General features: G+C 54.0%; 1 protein-coding gene across 2 annotated transcripts in view; it reads left to right on the top strand.

Moving 5' to 3' along the window:
* Positions 1-1,350: 1,350 nt before the first annotated feature.
* Positions 1,351-19,473, top strand: part of Slx9 (SLX9 ribosome biogenesis factor) — a 39,564-nt gene continuing 21,441 nt past the window's right edge. The window contains exons 1-2 of one of the 2 annotated variants that reach the window (XM_048346093.1): positions 1,351-1,557; positions 2,383-2,491. In XM_048346093.1, coding sequence (XP_048202050.1) covers positions 1,420-1,557; positions 2,383-2,491 — 247 coding nt within the window. In that variant the 5' untranslated portion in view covers positions 1,351-1,419. The remainder of the gene's footprint in view (positions 1,558-2,382; positions 2,492-19,473) is intronic. The other variant, XM_048346092.1, reaches the window with a different exon arrangement.

The following is a 19,473-nucleotide window of genomic DNA, read 5'->3' as shown; positions in this document are numbered from 1 at the left end:
GGGGCAGGGAGCTGTGGCCTCGGATGTGACCTTGGAGAAGGGGGAGGTAACCGGTTGCCTGCGGGCGTGCCAGTTACCTACGTCACGTGTACTGACCTAGGAGTGAGAAAATCCACCGAGGCACAGTTAAAGGTGACAAATGAGTTTTACTTAGTCCGTCTGCAACTGCCTTGCCCCAGGCTACCCCGGAACTAGGAGCAGCTGCGGCCTCCTAGGGGGCGAGGTTCTCCCTTCTTCCATTCCAAGGGCCTCTCTGCAGGCCCTGGGCTGGGGCCTCTCCCGCCTGCAGTCCTGGGCTGGGGCCTCTCCCGTCTGCAGGCCCTGGGCTGGGGCCTCTCCCGCCTGCAGGCCCTGGGCTGGGGCCTCTCCCGCCTGCAGTCCTGGGCTGGGGCCTCTCCCGTCTGCAGGCCCTGGGCCGGGGCCTCTCCCGCCTGCAGTCCTGGGCTGGGGCCTCTCCCGCCTGCAGTCCTGGGCTGGGGCCTCTCCCGTCTGCAGGCCCTGGGCTGGGGCCTCTCCCGCCTGCAGGCCCTGGGCTGGGGTCTCTCCCGTCTGCAGGCCCTGGGCTGGGGCCTCTCCCGTCTGCAGGCCCTGGGCTGGGGCCTCTCCCGTCTGCAGGCCCTGGGCTGGGGCCTCTCCCGTCTGCAGGCCCTGGGCTGGGGCCTCTCCCGTCTGCAGGCCCTGGGCTGGGGCCTCTCCCGTCTGCAGGCCCTGGGCTGGGGCCTCTCCCGTCTGCAGGCCCTGGGCTGGGGCCTCTCCCGCCTGCAGGCCCTGGGCTGGGGCCTCTCCCGTCTGCAGGCCCTGGGCTGGGGCCTCTCCTGCCAGAGGCGAGCCCGGGTCCTGCCCCGCTCCATGAGGCGCCTCCCTTCCTCTGCGTCTCTCTGCGGAGATGGGCACCCGGCCCTCTGCATGAGGGCGGCCGTGGCCTCGGCCCGGTGCGGGGCGGGAACCGCCCCCCCCGTGGAGTACTGGACGGAGCCGTGCCTGGGGACGGGGCATTTGCACGGAGGCCCCCCGGAGGCAAACCCCACCAGCGTTACCCATGAGACAAGCACACCCATGGACCCGAGGCACTGAAGCCAAGCCCCGGAGCCACGGCGACCACCTAGGGGAGCGCGGACTCGGCGCGCCCTGAGCGGCCCGGGGCGGGGCGGGGCGGCCTGGGAGCCGGCCGTCGGGCCGCGGCGGCTCCCGGACGTGCGCGCCGGGCCTCGCGCTCGGCCATGAGGCCCGAGTTCCCGCCCAAGGCCGGGCGACGCGCGTGCGCCGCGCCTCTCGCGCCGGACGGGGGCACTTCCGGCGGCGGCGGCGGAACCCTGCGGCCCGGACTCTGTTTCCGCCGTGCCGGAGGCGCGGAGGACCGGCTTCCGGGAGGCGCTTCCGGGAGCGCGGCGGCGCCGGCTCTGCGTGGCTCCTGAGGAGATGGGGAAGGTGCGGGGGCTGCGCGCCCGCGTGCACCAGGCCGCCGTGCGGCTCCGCGGGCAGCCCGCGCCCGGCCCCGCGCCGCCCGCCCCGGAGCCGGCCCTCCCGCAGGCCTCGGCGGGCGCAGCCGGAGCACAGGTGAGGGCCGGGCGGCGGGGCGGCGGGGCGGCGGGGTCCCGGCTCCGCTCCGCGTCCTCGGCCGCCGCCCCCGCGGGCCTCGCCGCGCGCCTCCGAGCGGGCGGGAGGGGGCGGGAAGACCAGACCCAAGGCCGTGCTGGCGCCGGAGCCCTTAGCCCCTGCTCGGCCGCGGCGCTCCGTCTCCGGCCCCCTCCCCGGGCCCGAGCCAGACTGGAGCGGGGCGGTGTGGAGAGGACCCGGCCCCCTGTCAGGTGTGCTCTGGCGGCTGAGGGGCGAGGAGCACCGCGTCCAGGCCGGGCTCCTCCTTCAGGGAAGGGCTGTTTCGCGCACCCTTCTTGCCCTCGGCCTCTGGGGTGCTTTTGTCCCCAAGTGATTCGGCCCGAGTGGTGTGCTTTGAGGTGGTCAGACACGAAGCCCCATTCTGGGCGTCGGTGCTGCCGAGGTCACGGCACTCCGCCTCGACCGAGCCCGGCAGGAGGGGTAAGGGGTGAGGGACCCCCGTGGATCTGAGCGGCCGCAGTGACTTGGTGGTGTAGATCTTGATGGACAGATGAATGTGGGCGGGGAGGTCTAGAAAGCCGAGAGGAACAGGGTGTAAGGAGGCAGATTGCCGTGGAGGAGCGTAGCGGTCAGGGCGGGCCCCGCGTCCTTTGGGGGAGCATGCTGCTCCCTGAGGCAGGAGGTTGGCAGCCTGCCCCTCCAGGTCCTCCCTGTCAGAACTGGAGTGTCTCTAGCTGGACCTCCCCTCCCTGCTGAGCCGGTAGCCTCGTGTATTGCTTGGGAACCCCGGCCGTCCTAATGTCTTTGCTTTGTTGGGGACCTTAGGACTGGGCATACGTCCACACCGACCTCTTTGCCAAGACCCAGATAGACCCCAGGGCCTTGGTGCAGAAGCTGGACCTGGACCAGAAGAGTGTGGTCTCCCTGAAGAGAGGTAAGTCACTGCCTAAGTCAGACGAGGGGCTGCTGCATCTTGGTGCAGTCTGCACATCTGCTCGCGGGCAGTCTAGTTCAAGTTAGTTCATGCAGTTAAAAATGTATCATTTGGGGGCTGGCATTGTGGTTTGGGGAGTGCTTGCCTAGCATGCATGAAGCCTTGGGTTCCATTCCTCAAGCACCACATAAACAGAAAAAGCCAGAAGTGGCACTGTGGCTCTAGTGGTAGAGTGCTAGCCTTGAGCAAAACAAGATCATGAGTTCAAGCCTCAGGACTGACCAAAAAAGAAAAAAAAAATCATTTTTATAGGAAGATTTATTTAAAGATTCACTAAAAAGAAAAAAACAGTATGGGGAAATTCCACGTGCCCATCACCCCAGCAGTACACACACGTCCTGAATTATTTTGAAGCAAATACCAAACTCCATGGTATTTCCTTCATCAATAAATACTTGACTATATGTTCCTGAGGACTCTTAACAAAGATACACTTACCCATCAAACAGTAGTCACACCTAAAGAATTAAGCTTCAATCCCCTAGCTAACCTGCTTCCTCTCCGGAGCAGGGCTTCTCAATGTCTCCAGCCTACCCTAACTTCTTGCCTTCATGTTTTGTTTACTGTGGAAGCAGGTTGCTTGCCTATTGGTTGCCCTTCCCCTTGTGGATTTTGCTAATTGCATTCTCCTAGTGACTTTTTAGTATCTCACATGGAGCCAACATTCTGGCCTAAGCTTCTGTCTTTGAGGTGTGGTGTGTGGGGTGGAGTTTGCTCTTCCTCAGGCACACCTCTGGGAGGTAGGGGCCTGGGCTTGGCTCCTCTTACACCACATTGTGGAGAAGCCCTTTGTAGATACATTGTAGATACATTTGATGGTCTTTTTTGTTTCAGTAGCAGCTGAACATTTAAAAACAGTAGCAGATGACATCAGAGGCTGAGTAGCTCCATCTCATTGGTACTGGCTAACCAAATCTTTCTGTATTTTCCTGCACACAATCTTATCCTGCTGTGCATTGTACTCTTCAGAGTTTGAGTGGCTGCTTTTTGTGCTTCACTGTTGTTGAAGGGTTTCCTGTAGTTCTTCCAGGTTTCCATCTACAGCTTGTGAATAGCTCTTGTAAGTTATAATTGTGCCATGGTTTTGTATGAAGTGTTTTCTGTGGATCTCATTGGCATCATTGCTTTGTATCTTAGGGTTTGCTGAGCACTATGCACCTCCGGATCTGTCCTCTAAGCGTTGGCCTCCACAGATGGTGCCTGGGATGAGCCCCAGAATGGGTGGTAGCAGTTGGCCTTGACTGTGAGCTTGTGCTTCCCTGCCCAGGTGCTTTGCTGATTTTTCTGTGGGGGCCCGCTGCTGCCCGAGGTCATGGGCTGGGGTTCCCCTGCAGCCTGCCAGTGGCCGTCCATTCGTGTGGGCTCTGCAGCCTCCTTAGTGGTGTGGGCCGGTCTTCCTCAAGTCCTTCCCCCCTCTCCCCACCCCCAGCAGTGTGAGCTGAGTCTATCCCGGAGCACCAGGCTGGGGGTCTCTGGTTACCAGTGGTATAAGACTGATTTTTGTGTGTTTACTCATTCTCAAGGTTGGTCTGAATTGCAGCATTTGTGGCATTTCTTAGACTTGAGTTTTATGCTTTGCTCTTTGTCATTTTGTGCAGCTAAGCTTCTCCCCAGAGCTGCTGCCCCTGTTGGCCTTCAGGTGGAGCTAAGGGACAACAGATTTTTATTTCAGCAGTTCAGGCCAACAGATTTTCCTACCCTGTGACCAAACAACCGGTCCAAACAAAGATAAATAGGGGAGGGAGAAAATGTGTCCTTCCCAAACTGCTTGCCTCACCTCCATGGTCCTTTCTCAACATCCCAGGCCATGTCTGTCTTTGGAGCATACAATGAGACTTTCCTTTGCCCGTTTCTTTCATTTTTTCTGCCGCGGCAGCAGTGCTGTAAATGTAGACACAGCACTGAAAGTGGGGACCTCTTTCTTCCTCTTCTCGCCCTCCCTCCCGCTGTCCCTGCCGTATGTTGGACTGTGCCTAAGCAGATGAGCGTCCCTGCCTAAGGTGGTGAACCTGCTCTTCGTGGTGGAGCCTTGGCGGTGGGGCAGAAGAAGAGAAGGAGATTTATTGCATGGCAGCATGGGAGGACAGCATTCAGTACCTCCCTTTCCAGGGATCTTCACAGGTGCAGACCCCCTGGCTTCAGGTTAAACAGGGAGAACTGGGGCCACAGTGAGAAAGGCATGCAGTGTAGACAGTCACGGATCACAGGTGAGACCTGTGACTGGCCTTTATCACAGTTTTTGGCTTTGGAGGAGTTGTAGAGAATTCTTACCATTTTATTACTAGAACAAGGTGGTCCCTACATTTTTGGTTGTTTACTTTTTCTTTTTTAAAAATTACACAAGGCTTTTTTTTTTGTCTTTAAAAACTATGATTACTGAAGGAAAACTAGAAAACCGAAAGGCATGTAGGAAAAGTTAATCTCAACGCCACGTAATATTTAAATGCTCCAGATATTTTGTATTATACGTAATTTTTCTTCTCTTTTTTTCTTTGGCAGTACTGGGGTTTGAACTCAGGACCTTGTGCTTAGTAGGTAGACACTCTACTGATAGTAACACTTCTTGCCCTTTTAAAAATGTTTACTTACTGTATTGTTATTTTAAAGGTGATGTACTGAAGGATTACAGTTACAAGAGTCAGGTAATGAGTGCATTTCCTTTTGTACAGTGTCATCTGTTCCCTCGCTCTCTCCCAGTCCCTCCCTCCCATCTCCACCCACGAGTGGTGGAGTTCACTTTCATCAGTGTCCAGTGAGCTCCACTGCTGCATTTTTCCCCCTTTCCCCCTTAAGTTCTGTGCTCTCCCTCCACCCTCCCAAAGATATATATGTGAATGCACAATACATAATGAAGGTAGTCATAAAAGATAAAAAAGGAGATATCTCTTGTTTCCCCCCATCTTAGAGTTAGTTTCAATGTATTTATATGTATTATTTTATATGAAGAGTCACATAAGCATTGCACCTTTGTGTTTCTCTCCTATGAATATTTTCCTAGGAGTGTCTAGAGTATCTAGAACCCTGTATAATTTGTCATATCATAGTGCACATTAGCTCTAATTTCCACATATCAGAGAGACCATGCTCCACTTGTCTCTCAGAGCTTGGTTTACCTCACTTAGCATGATTTGTTCTAGTTCATCCAATTTCCCTGCAAATAGAGTCATTTATTCTTTCTAGTGGCTATGTAAAATTCCATCGTGTATAGGTACCACATTTTTGGAACTCACTCATCTGATCTGTTTCATATTTTGGCTATTGTGAATAGTACAGCAATGAATGTGGATGTGCAGGCGTCTTTATCATATCCTGGTTCGTGGTGTTCAGGGTAGATGCCCAGGAGTGGTATGGCTCGGTCATAGGGAGGATCTGTTTAGTTTTCTGAGGAACCTCCAGACTGCTGTCCAGAGGGGTTGTACTACTTTACATTCTCACCAACAGTGTAATAGGGTTCCCTTTCCCCCACATCCCCATCAATATTGTTCAAATTCCTGATGTTGGCCAATCTAACTGGGGTGAGATGGAATCTCAGAGTTGTTTTTTTTTTTTTTTTTTTTTGGCCAGTCCTGGGCCTTGGACTCAGGGCCTGAGCACTGTCCCTGGCTTCTTCCTGCTCAAGGCTAGCACTCTGCCACTTGAGCTACAGCACCGCTTCTGGCCGTTTTCTGTATATGTGGTGCTGGGGAATCGAACCTAGGACCTCGTGTATCCGAGGCAGGCACTCTTGCCACTAGGCTATATCCCCAGCCCTCAGAGTTGTTTTGATCTGTATTTCCTTTATGGCCAGGGATGATGAGAACTTCATGTGTCCCTTTGCCATTTTTTCTTCTGAGAAGTCTCTCCTTAGCTCCCTCTATTATGGTTTATTACGTTTGGGAGGGGTTAGTTTCTTGATTCCTTTCATATATTCAATATTAGGCCTTTATCTAATATATTACTGTAAAGATCTTTTCCCAGTTTGTTGGCTATCTTTCTAGTTTAGTAACTATGTTGTTAGCTGTGCAAAACCTTTTTATTTTGATGTGGTCCTACTTGTCAAGTCTCCTATCTGTTGTGCCCCTCTTCAAGAAGCTTCTACCTATACCTGTACAATCTAGTGTTTCTCCTACTCTGTCTTGCAATTATTTCAACGTTTCCGGTCTGACATTGATGTCTTTCATCCACGTTGAATTGATATGCATGGTGACAAACAGGGATCCTCTTTTGCTTTTCTGCTTATGGACGCCCAGTTTTCCCAACACCAATTAAGGAAGAGGCTATTTTTTCTGTATATCTTTGGCTCCCTTATCAGATAACTGTAAGTGTATGGATTTATTTCTGGGTCTTCAAATCTCTTCCATTGATCTTCAGGTATATGTTTTTGCTAATACCAAGCTGTTTTTATTATTAGAGCTCTGTAGTAGAGCTTGAGGTCTGGTATTGTGATACCACTTGCATTACTTTTTTTCCCCCCAGAATTGCTTTGGCTGTTCTAGGCCATTTTTGTTCCATATGTATTTTTGGATTGTTTTCTCTATCTTGGTAAACAACATCATTGGGCTTTTGATGGGGATTGCATTGAATTTGTACATAATTTTTGGCAGGATGGCCAATATTGATTCTACCTGTCCATGAACATCTTTGCATTTCCTGGTGTTGTCTTTGATTTCTTCAAATTTTTATAGTTTTCACTGTAAAGATCGAAGTCTTTGGTTAGGTTTAGACCTAGGTTTGTTTTTTTGTCATTGTTGTTTTTGAGACTGTTGAAAATAGAGTTGTTTTCCTGGTTCCCCTTTCTGCTTATACATTGTTGGCACACAGAAAGGCTACTGATTTTTCTTTCTTTTTTTTTTTTGACAGTGCTGGGGCTTGAACTCAGGGTCTGAGCACTGTCCCTGGCTTCTTTTTGCTCCAGGCTAGCACTCTACTACTTGAGCCACAGCACCACTTTCAGCTTTTTCTTTGTATGTGGTGCTGAGGAATCGAACCCAGGGCTTCATGCATGCTGGACGATCATATGGGTTTTGTCTTTGGCTCGGTTGATGTGCTATGTTACGTTTATTGGTTTGTGTATATTAAACCAGACTTGCATCGGTGGGTGAAGCTTACTTGGTCATAATGCATGATTTTTTTTATTAGTTTCTAGATTCTGATGGATAATATTTTATTGAAGAGCTTTGTATCTATGTTTATCAGAGAAATTGGTCTGTAGTTCTCTTTTTTTTTTTTCTTTTGTTGGATCCTTACCTGATTTGGGGATAAGTGTGATATTGGCTTCATAGAATGAGTTTGGAATTGATCATTCTGTTTCTATTTTACATAAAAGTTTGAGGAGTACCAGTGTTAGTTATCTATCTTTTTGTTTTTTGGTTTTGGTTTTGGTTTTTGTCGGTGGTGGGGCTTGAACTCTGGGCCTGGGCACTGTCCCTAAGCTCTTCAGCTCAAGGGTGTGCTCTACCACTTCAGCTACAGCTGATTACTTCCTCAATCTCATTCCATGTTATGGGCCTGTTTAATTAGTTTATATCTTCTTGGTTCAGCTTAGGCAGTTTCTATGTCTCTAGAACTTTGTCCATTTCTTCTAGGTTTTCCATCTTACTTGAGTATAGGTTGTTTTTTTTTAAGTAGTCCTTTATAAGCTTGGATTTCTTGTATGTTTGTTGTAGTGTTTCCTTTGCCGTAGTAGTAGTCTCTCCATTTTGTTGTTGTTTTTTCCCTCAAAGAACCAGCATTTTGTTTCATTGATTTTATGTATAGTTTTTTGTGTGTGTCTATTTAGTTAATTTCTGCCCTAATCTTTGCCATCTCTCTCCAGCTAGTAGTTTTGGGTTTGGTTTGTGGTTGTCTTTCTATGAATTTTAGTTGTATTTTAGTTGAGGTTATTTACTTGAGCTGTTTCTGTTTTCTTTATGTTTGCACTTAGAGCTATGAACTTTACTCTTAGCACTGCTTTTGTGTATCCCAGAGGTTCCATTGTGATGTGTTTTCATTTTCATTGAATTACAAAAACTTCCTAATTTCTTCCTTTATTTCTTCTGTGACATATGCCATTCAGTAATGTGTTATTTAGTCTTCATGTGGGTGAGTGTTTTCTGCAATGTTTTGTTGTTGAGAACTAATTTGATTTCACATAAGATACAAATCAGATAGGAGACAAAGAGTTATCTCAATTCTCCTGTATTTGCTTAGGTTCTTTGTGTGTCCTGTGGTATGACCAATTTTGGAGAATGTTCCGTGGGCTACTGAGAAGAATGTGAATGGGTTGTTGGGTGGAATACTAAGTCCATTTGGGTGATGGTGTAATTTAATTTTATCTTTTGTTTGGTTGACTTATCCTTTGGCACGATGGAATGTTAAAATCTCCCACTATGATTGTGTTGGGGACTATTATGTTCTGAAGTCCAAAAATGTTTGTTTATTGTATTTAGGTGCTCCATTATTTGGTGCATAAATATTGACCACTGTGATTTTCTCTTCATAGATCATTCCCTTTATTAATATGTAATGACCTTCTTTGTGTCTTCCTACTGCTTTTAATGAAAAGTCTATTTTATCAGTTACCAATATAGCTACTCCTGCCTTCTTGCAATATGTATTTACATGAAAGATCTTTTTCCATCCTTTGTGAGACAACAAGTGGTTGGATCTTGGTTGTGATCCAATCTGCTGCTCTGCTTCTCTACTTGTTTTGTTGGGTAATTGAGTCCGTTAGTGTTTAAGGTTATTCTGGAGAGGGATGTTATGTTTTCTGCCATTTTCTTGGTTTCCTATAATTTACTTCCCTTTTCTTGTGTTTACTAGCATAGTTTTCTAGTGATTTTTGTTGTGTTTCCTTGACTTTGTTTTCTTCAGATTGTATGCTTCTCTTTAGTATTCTTTGTAATCTGGTTTAGAGTTCATGAATTCCTTTAACTTTTGTCACAGAAGGTTTTAGTTTCACCTTCAATTGTAAATGGCAGATTTACTGGGTACACTGGTTTGGGTTGGCAGTTGTTGACTTTCAGAGCTTGAATTATCCTTTTCCATGTTCTCCTTGCATTCAGTTTGTGTGGAGACATCTGCAGTGATTCTGACCTTGTTTTCATTATAGTATAGCTCCTTCTTTGCATTTGCTATTTCTTTTTTTTTTGGCCAGTCCTGGGGCTTGAACTCAGGGCCTGAGCACTGTCCCTGGCTTCTTTTTGCTCAAGGCTAGCACTCTGCCACTTGAGCCATAGCACCACTTCCGGCTTTTTCAATGTATGTGGTGCTGAGGAATCGAACCCAGGGCTTCATGTATACGGGACAAGCACTTTACCCTAGGCCATATTCCCAGCCCCATTTGCCATTTCTTAAGGTCAGAGTTTTCACTATGATGTGTCTAGAAGTATTTCTTCTTGGATCCTGTCTGCTAGGAGCTGTGTATAACTCTGGCAGGTGAGATTTTTCTCTCTTGAGATTGGGGAAGTTTTGTTGGTATTTTTGTTGAATAGATTTTTCAGTGCCTTTATTTTTTTATTCTTTTCCCTCATATATTTCGAATATGCATAGATTAGGTATTTTGGCTGAAATGCTAATTCTCCAATTTCCCTTTGGTATCTTGAGTGTGTTTTTTTCCATGCGTTTTATTTTTTTGTTCTAATTCTTGTGTTTTATCCTCAACTTTTGATACTATATTACTTATTTCACTTATTCTTTAGCTTATGCTTTCAACTGTCATTTGCAATAGGGAAACTTAGCCTTTCATGCTTTCAGGCTCTTTGTTCAAGTCTCTTCTCAAGGTGTTAATTTCTTCTTTTAATGAGATGTGTAGCGTTTCTTCATTTTCTCTGTATCTTTCTAGGTGACCTGTATATTCTTGGTCATTTCCTCCTTTGTATTCCATTTGTTTTTTGATATCCCCTTTTATTTCATAGGCCAGTTCTCCCATTATTACCTTTTGTCCTCCATCTCTTCTTCACTCTCACTAGGGTTCTTCCCTGGATTGCTGTTGGCTTTTGGATGCGGCTTGTCTTCATCATGAATTTTGTAATCTTCCATTGTGATTGGCATTTGAGTTCAGGGATTGTCAGGGCGTTCAGATTGTGTATTAGGTTCCGTGGTGGTAGTGTGTGACTCACTGGGTGGACCTCCGTGGGACTTGTGTTTGCGGCTTTCAACTCAGGCCAGTGATGTGGGGGCAGTCTGGTGTCCTGGCCTGGGTTTAGGTCCAGTGGCAGGCTCCGGTTCTGTGGTGCACAGCAGTCTAGTGTCCTGTTCCGGATCTGTGTCTGAGGTAGGTGGATTCTTGCTATTTGTAGTAGATAGGTCATCCTGGCCTGAATCCTGGATTGATGTCTTATTTCCAGAAGGGAAGGGAGCAGCGTTCCGGTACCTGGACCTCATTTGAATCCTGGATGGGGCAGATCCTCACTCTGGGGTACAGGGAGGTTTGTCCACTTGAGTCCTGGACTGTCATCTACTTCCTATGGGGTAGGGAGCAGTGTTTGAACTTCTGGGACAGGTGTGAGCCTCAGAAGGGTAGGTTCCCGCAGGGTGATGTGGGTAAATAGTCCTCACTTGAGTCCTGGACTGGTGGCCACTTCCCATGGAGGGAAGGGCTGTGTTTGAACCTCTGGGACAGGGGTTCGGAGGGGCAAGGTTCCCGGAGGGCTGGGCAGGGAGATTGTCTCTGCTGCCTTTTAGCAGGTCAGGTTTCTTTCTGGGCCATCAGCTGTGGTTGCTGGGAATGCAGAGTCCCAGTGCCCAACCAATATCAGTCCCAGTTAGTTGTCATTTTCTGGCTCAGAATCCGGGTTGTGTCCCAGTGGTCTTGCGCAGGAAGCGGAAGGGGCAGGAGTAAGGGCTCTGGCCTTCTTGCCCTCTTGGTGTATGGTGTCCCTTCTCAGGTGCCAGGGAGGGGTCGGGCCAGGCGTTCTGGGTCACCACCAGCGCTGATCCCCACGGGAGGGGTCCCTGGCCCAGTACTCACAGTTCTTAGTGTTTGTTTTGAGCTGATGAGCAGCAGTGTTGAAAGTTTGCTGCCTGGGTGAGGTGGTCCTCCGTTACCGATTGGTGGCTCCAGTCACTGTTGCGGCGTAGTCATGCCGCAGGGGTGGGAGGTGGGGGGAAAGCACTTCCCAGTTTTCCATCCTTGTGTGTGTTAGGTACAAGTTCTTCATCCTTATGATTCTTTCTTTACCTTTTCCTGTTGTCTTCTTGAGGTGAAGTGCGCATTAGGACCCCGAATCTCTGTTGGCTCAGAGAGAGCTAGGGTGATTCCCTGTTGCTACACTGTCATCTTCCCAGCCACCTCTTGGGTGTTCCCTTTAGGATGATAAGGCCTGACCTGGTGGAGGTCCTGCCGCACAGAAGCTTCCAGTGAACCTCCTCCTTGTTGTGGCCCAAGGCGATGGTAACGGTGACTGCAGCAGGGACTAGCTCAGATTACAGGGCCCAGATACAGAGTTGAGGGGCTTTTAGTTAGCAGGGCTGCCTCTTATAGTGCCTCTCCATGTCTGTGCGTGGAGGCGGCAGCTCAGAGAACACTTCCCTCCTCATTTGTCCGCAGGTTTCCTCCCGGGGTTCCGGATTGGCAGCTGAGCACGAACATGTGCAGCCCAGCTCCCCGGGTTCGTGCAGCTGGCTGACTGGGTTAGCGCTCTTGTTGGTGGCAAGCGCTGGCTCTTAGCCAGTAGTAGTGGCCCTTAAAATTGTTGCTTCTAGCCAGGGCCAAGCAGCTAGAAGGGTGAGTGGCAGTGCTGCCTGGCTTGTGGTTTCCAGGCTCCTGTCCCATTGGTCTGTGCTGTCTCAGTCAGGATCCAGGAAAAGCCCACTTGAGGACCTGGGTGCCCAGCTGTGTGTTGAGGGAACAGGCCTGCGGCTGACACCGGCTGATGGTGGTGTGTGGAGACGGGCGGCAGGCTGGGTTGTGCCACGCCAAGTGGGCCTGCGGCTGACACCGGCTGATGGTGGTGTGTGGAGACGGGCGGCAGGCTGGGTTGTGCCACGCCGAGTGGGCCTGCAGCTGACACCGGCTGATGGTGGTGTGTGGAGACGGGCGGCAGGCTGGGTTGTGCCACGCCGAGTGGGCCTGCGGCTGACACCGGCTGATGGTGGTGTGTGGAGACGGGCGGCAGGCTGGGTTGTGCCACGCCGAGTGGGCCTGCGGCTGACACCGGCTGATGGTGGTGTGTGGAGACGGGCGGCAGGCTGGGTTGTGCCACGCCGAGTGGGCCTGCGGCTGACACCGGCTGATGGTGGTGTGTGGAGACGGGCGGCAGGCTGGGTTGTGCCACGCCGAGTGGGCCTGCGGCTGACACCGGCTGATGGTGGTGTGTGGAGACGGGCGGCAGGCTGGGTTGTGCCACGCCGAGTGGGCCTGCGGCTGGCACCGGCTGATGGTGGTGTGTGGAGACGGGCGGCACTTTCTGTTGGTGCTGAGTTCAGGGAGTCTTGTCTCTCCTCAAGGTGTCTGAGGTCCTTTCCCAGGACCTTTCCAGAGCGGCTTCTGTGGGGTGGCCTGGGCGGGGGCCTCTACGCAGATGCATGAAGCAGCTGTATGGGCTAGGTTCCCACCATGCTCAGCCCCCAGGGGCCTCCCTGCCTGACTTGGGAGTCATGACACTCATGTGGAGGCTTCACTGTGTGGCTTCCCAGCCCCCCTCTGCTCTGCTAGACCCACAGAATGGAACTGAGGCTACCCCTGCCCCACCCAGCACCCTGAGGGCACCTTGGATGCAGTGCGCTGGGCCCTCTACTAGCTGCTGGCACTGGTCACACTATCCAAGGACCCCGAGGCTGGGGCCTGCCCTGAGCTCCAGCAGCGCAGCCTCTCCGTGTGCCTTACCATTGGGAGGGTTCTTGAAGCCCAAAGCCGTCTCTGTGAGCTGTTGGCACGGGCCTTCCCTGGCCTCTTGGTGGGGCTGTTCAGCTGAAGGGGCTCACTGGGCGCCTGTGAAGGCGCATCCCCTTGGGGCTGGTCAGCGAGGGTCACTTACAGATGTCCCCGTGCCTTTGTGATTGTCCAGATGTTTCAGACAGGGAAGACAGTCACATGAGGACAAGCTGCATTGGCTGTCTAGGATGGACTGTGGCAAGGTCACTTCCTGGGCATAAACCCAGGAGGAAATCCTTCTTCTACCCATGAAGTTGGTATGGGGGAGTCATGGGGCTGGAGGCCGGTTTTGGAGGCTGGAGCCTTGGCCTGTGTGGGATTGCTGAGCACGATGGCCTGCTGTCCGCAGAGCTGAGTGTCAGAGGAGGTCAGGGTGGAGCACAGGACAGAGGCCCTGGTTTCCGGTTGGTTGAGGGCTTGAGGCTCTTCTCACTGTGACTTCCAGCCAGGTGCTTGTCGGCCCTGGCTGCACATTTGTGGAAGGAGATGGTAGCATTTGGGTCTCCTGGGGTGTTGAGGACAGCATTGGGCAGCAGCAAGCGCTAGTTTGGCATGGAGCCCTGTGACTGCCAGGTGGAGCAGGCCTCGTAGCTTCTCACAAGTCCTGTGGCCATGGGCCAGGGACTCTCTGTCCCCCATCCACAGGTGGCGCCAGCCCCTCCTTGCAGGTCCTGAGACTGACTTTGGGCAGAAAGGTCCCGGCTCAGCACACACTGCTTTGCTCTCCCAGGGGATCCGCCAGGTGGCTCACACCGGCTACTTGTGTTCATGGCATCTCTGGAGCCCTTGACATCCTGGAGAGAATGGACTAAGATGAAGTCAGAAGCTGAGTTTACTTGTATGGCTTTCATCATTCTCCGGTTCTGGAAGGACATTGCTGTTGTTTGTGAGGGAAAATGAACTGAGGTCTCTCCTGGAATTGGGGTGGCCCACTTCAGTGTTGAGGTCTTCCTACATTCTCCCTATTCCGTCCATTCCTGAAGGTCTGTGTTCCACATCTCTGGGGAGCTGCTTTTGGGAGGGATGCAGGAAAGCCCATTCTTCCAGGGCGGAGTTCAAAGGTCACTGGCACCCTGGCTTCTGAGGTGTCCCCAGACCTCCTCAGTGCTCTCGTTGCAAGCAGGTGGAAGGAGGCTGAGGGACGCTAAAGGAGCTGGTTTTCTGGCATGTGAGGAGCCAGCAGCCTGGTTATCCCAGATGACAGTGGCCAGGTGAGGGCTCCCTGTTCCGTTCTGTGAGCCTGCTCAGCACCCCAGTGGGAATGGGGAAGAGATGCTCCTAAATGCACAGTTCACCTGCTCCTCAGCTGGCCTTGGGTCTTGAGAGGCTTTTCCTGGGCTCTCCTGTGCTTCCTTGCCCTCTTCACAGCCCCGACTCCCAGTGTCCTGGGCCGGGACTCTCGACTCCAGAGTTCCGGTGTGTCTTCCCCACTCGCTCCCCTTGGGCTGGACCTGGGTGGCCGTTGGACCCCCAGAGGGCATGGCTGGGGAGAAGGGCTGACTCCTCCACCCCTCAGCCCTCACATCCAGGGGTTCCAAGGGCCCCCTGTGGGCACTGAGTGTGTGGCAGCCTCTCTTTACCACACCTCCACTCTCCTAGTGCCTGTACTGGTTTGGGCGTAATCACTTCTATCCTGGATGCTGACCCTGCGCCTGGCTGGTGGCTTCTCTGGGCTGCCACTGCAGGGGATGCAGGCCGGGATGCAGGCTGGGCCGGGATGCGGGCTGGGATGCAGGCCGGGTGGGGATACATGCCAGGCCGGGATGCAGGCCGGGAGGGGATGCAGGCTGGGAGGGGATGCAGGCTGGGATGGAGTCTGGGCCGGGATGCAGGCTGGGAGGGGATGGAGTCTGGGACAGGATACAGGCCAGGCCGGGATGCAGGCTGGGATGGAGTCTGGGCCGGGATGCAGGCCGGGAGGTGATGCAGGCTGGGAGGGGATGGAGTCTGGGACAGGATACAGGCCAGGCCGGGATGCAGGCTGGGATGCAGGCTGGGCAGGGATGCAGGCCGGGCAGGGATGCAGGCTGGGATGGAGTCTGGGCCGGGATGCAGGCGGGAGATGATGCAGGCTGGGAGGGGATGGAGTCTGGGACAGGATACAGGCCAGGCCGGGATGCAGGCTGGGATGCAGGCCGGGAGGGGATGCAGGCCGGGAGGGGATGCAGGCCGGGAGGGGATGCAGGCTGGGAGGGGATGGAGTCTGGGCAGGGATGCAGGCCGGGCAGGGATACAGGCCGGGCTGGCGTGCAGCCCACGTCTCCCTGGCTGCTCATGCCCAGTGACCTGTCTGGTTTCAAAGGCAGCAGTGGCCTGCGGTGCCTGTCTGCCTTTGTTAGCATGTGTCTCATCCCCGCCTTGCACTGAGCCAAAAATAACTCCACGTCCCTGACCTGGGGCTGAGGAGGATGCAGCTGCTGTGGCTCTGCAGCGGCTAGCGCTGCCTGCCTGTGTGTCCAGGATTTGTGGGCAGACACCTGCCGTGCCGCCCTTCCTGGGCGAGCGTGTACCTCTGAGGCGGTGGGGCCTGAGTCCCCTGGGCGCTTCATTGGTAGTCTGTATCTTATGTGTTTCTGCTGCAGTCTTGGAGACCATCTGGCTGGGGTGTGCCATCTGCCCCAGGTCTCCTCCCATCCTCTGTGCCCCCCAGCTGCCCCCTGTGGGGTTGTGCTGGACGCTGCACCTGCAGAGCAGGACTCGTGTAGTGCATGGCTTGGCTGGCCCAAGAGGAGGATGGGGTATAGATCTGAGGCTGGAGTCCAGTGTCCTCTCTGAGGCCCCAGGCCCCAGCAAGCTCACCTTTGCTCCATGGCCTAAAGGGGAGTTGCTGTAAGTTCCTGGACCCTCCTATCTAGCAGCTCCTATGTACTCTGTCCATTCTTTGGGTAGTGACTGGGGGACTCCTTCCTCCTGGGCCCTCGCCCTACGCTTGAGACTGCCTGGAGGCCAGCAGCAGAGCTGGTGTGCCGCGGCCGGGCCCGGCACCCCGTGCTGCCCCGGCTGCAGCACTCTCTGGCGCCTGTCCAGGCCCCGACTCACAGTGACCTCCGGGTGGCATCTCCATCTGTGGACGCACTCAAGGGCAGGACACCGTGAGGCCCCATCCAGCCGCACTCGCCTCGTGACCCGCAGAGGGCAGCAGAGCCACGTTCCTTTCTAGGTCAGCCCAGCGTCAGGCCCATGCCGTGCCATGGCCAGAGAGAGGCGCTCAGGGGCTGGTGTTGGAAAGTGAGCTCAGGGATGTGAGCAAGTTGTCCTTAGGGAAATTTTTAAGATGTAAACCTTGTTGAGCAAGTTCTTCCCTAGTGTGAGTTCTGCACCCAAACATAACGCATGCAACCCAGTGTTAGGCAGACCCTGTGTGGGGCACGGACGCCCACGTCCTTGTCTGTGCAGCGGCTGGGTCCCTCCGTGCTCCCTGTGTGTGTCCTCGGCTGCCCCCTCCCGGTCGGGTGGGAAGTTGTGGTTTAGGCCCAGCGTCCTTGTGAGGAAACCCTGTGGAGGCGCTGGAGCTGAGCGGGTGAGCCAGTGTGGCCCAGAGGCTCCCCTGTGCTCCTCCACACCTCTTCTGGGTCCTCTGTGGTGCAGCTGAGAGCAGACAGATGGGATCCGAAGCCAGCATGGAGCCAGCGGAGGCTGGGCTCTGTCCTCCTCACTGCCTCTTACTGGCGGCCTAGCACTCCCTCCAGCAGGGACCTCAGGGGTTTCTCCTGTAGTGCTGTGAGCGCAGAGGCTGGTGGGGGTGCACGTGTGAAGGTGACCCCTCCCCATCCCAGAGCACTGCGTCTGAGAGCACAAGGAGGGGGGGCAGGCTTTCATTGGATCCAAGTTGCCTGTTGGAGCTGACGGCCTTAACGCAGTCCGAGTATCCAGCAATGGAAGGAAGGTCATGCAAGAGGGCTGCCCCCCTGCAAGCTGCCCTCCGCTCCCCGTGCTTGGGAAGGAGGTGGACGCGGAGGCGGTGCCTGCCCTCCGGCACTGCGGAGGCCCAGGCGGGACCTGGCAGGGCCAGCACCTCCCCGGCTCAGCCTCTCCAGGCAGTGAGAGAACCGTGGATGGGCCAGGGGCCAGGCGCCCTGAGTCTGGGAGAGCAGGGGAAAGGACTGATATGGCCCCTCAGCCCATTCTGCCAACGCCTGGCTCCCTAGGAGTGGAGCCAGCCCATGGCAGAGTTGAAACATCTCCTTATAATTACTAGTGTAAGGAGTAAACGTATCACGGGGGAGAAAGCAGAAAGCATGCCCTTCCCGGTCCTTCTCCCCTGCAGCGCCGTGCTATCCGCTCTCCGCACCTGTTTGCTCGGAGCTTCCCGCATGCTGCCCCCTGCCCCTGAGCCTGGTGTGCCTCACTCTGGAGGCCTCGTGCCTGGACACTGGGCCCTCAGAACGCCTTTCTAGAACTCTGTTCAGGAAGTGGGCCTGGAGGTTCTCCTTGGGGACCAGAAGACTGTCCAGGAACTTCCTTGCCCTGTGGGTCTGTCCTCTGCTCTTTGGCGCTGCCCTCCCAAGGGATGGAAGCTCAGCCTACCACGGTGGTTTGGGGCCTTGGTGAACTTGGAGGTTACCTCCCTTGTTTGAGTGAGTGTGTTGTGGCCACCCACCCACTTGGGGGAAGACTGGCAAGAAGGTGTCGTCTGAACGTGTGTGTTGCTGTTCCTAAGCCTGACACTCATGATCTGGGGGCTGGGATTGTTTGGGTTCTTAGCTGTTTGTGGCTCCCGCTCCTTGCTGGCAGCTGGCCTGGGCCAGAGGCGGCAGCGGGTTTCTAAACGGGACCTTGGAGGTGGGGTGGGGAAGGAGGCTTGCATGGGATGCCCTGTGCAGCTGTGCCACCCATCCTGCTTTCTGGCACTGCCCTGAGCCTGACAGGAGCAGCTTGATCTTGCATTCCCAAGGCCCTCATGACATGGAGGTGCCCCAGCAGAGCCTGTGACGCCGGGCCGTCCTGGAGTGTTCTGAGTGGTCGGCCCCCAGTGCACCTGGCCCTGTGGGTTCCTTTCCCTCAGGCCCGTGGCTGGGCCACAGTGAACGACCCCAGGGTAGGTGGGACGTGGTGTGATTTTTACCCATCCTGCAGGGCTGGTGAGGGCAGGCAGGCAGGCAGCCCTTGAAGGGCTGAGCCCCAAGGTCTGAGCTGCACCTCCGGTTTCCGTCACAGTAGAACGCTGCGGAGTGGAGTGCAGCTCCGCGTGCCCTTGCTCCCTTGCTCCCTTGCTCCTCCTCCAGCAAGCCAGGGCAGTTTGCGCTGTACGGAATCCAGCTGTGGCTGCAGAGGCAGGCCTGTGCTTGCTCGAGAGGTGAGGGGGACGCTTGTGTTCCAGCACCTCATTCCCTTTCTGGAGTGGGCACAGCTGACCCTGGAGGTGCCAGCTGCTGTGGTCTGAGTCGCTGTGCCTGCCTAGCTTAGAGGCAGGCCTTGCCAATCTGCTTCGTCCTCGTAGCCTCTGGGTTTCCTGCATACATGTGTGGCGCCTGTGTAAGCCATCTCATGTCCTTTTTTTGCCGGTCCTGGGGCTTGAACTCAGGGCCTGAGCACTATCCCTGAACTTCATTTTGCTCAAGGCTGGCACCCTATCACCACTGGAGCCACAGTGCCCCTTCTGGCCTTTTCTTTTTTCTTTCTTTTCTTTTTCTTCCCCCCGCCCCCCCCCCCCCCCCCCCCAGTCCTGGGCCTTGGACTCAGGGCCTGAGCACTGTCCCTGGCTTCTTTTTGCTCAACGCTAGCACTCTGCCACTTGAGCCACACCGCCCCTTCTGGCTGTTTTCTATATATGTGGTGCTGGGGAATCGAACCCAGGGCTTCATGTATACGAGGCAAGCACTCTTGCCACTAGGCCATATCCCCAGCCCTCTGACTTTTTCTTTTTATGTGGTGCTGAGGAATGGAACCCAGGGCTGCATGCACAGGCAAGCACTCTACCACGAAGCCACATCCCCAGCCTGATCGCATGTCCTAAGTCAGCTTTTGTGCTTTGTTCATGGTCCTGGCTTCTTCAGAGGGAGAGAAGCCAGGCTCCTGGTCTTGGCCGCTTGGCTGTGCTACTGAGGAGTCCTGGTGGGTTCCCACGTGCTGAGCTCCCTAGGGGCAG

Source organism: Perognathus longimembris, chromosome 5, assembly GCF_023159225.1.
Source record: "Perognathus longimembris pacificus isolate PPM17 chromosome 5, ASM2315922v1, whole genome shotgun sequence".
Lineage (NCBI taxonomy): Eukaryota > Metazoa > Chordata > Mammalia > Rodentia > Heteromyidae > Perognathus > Perognathus longimembris.
Note: the sequence above shows the minus strand (reverse complement) of the source record. Positions and strands in the feature narration are given on the sequence as shown.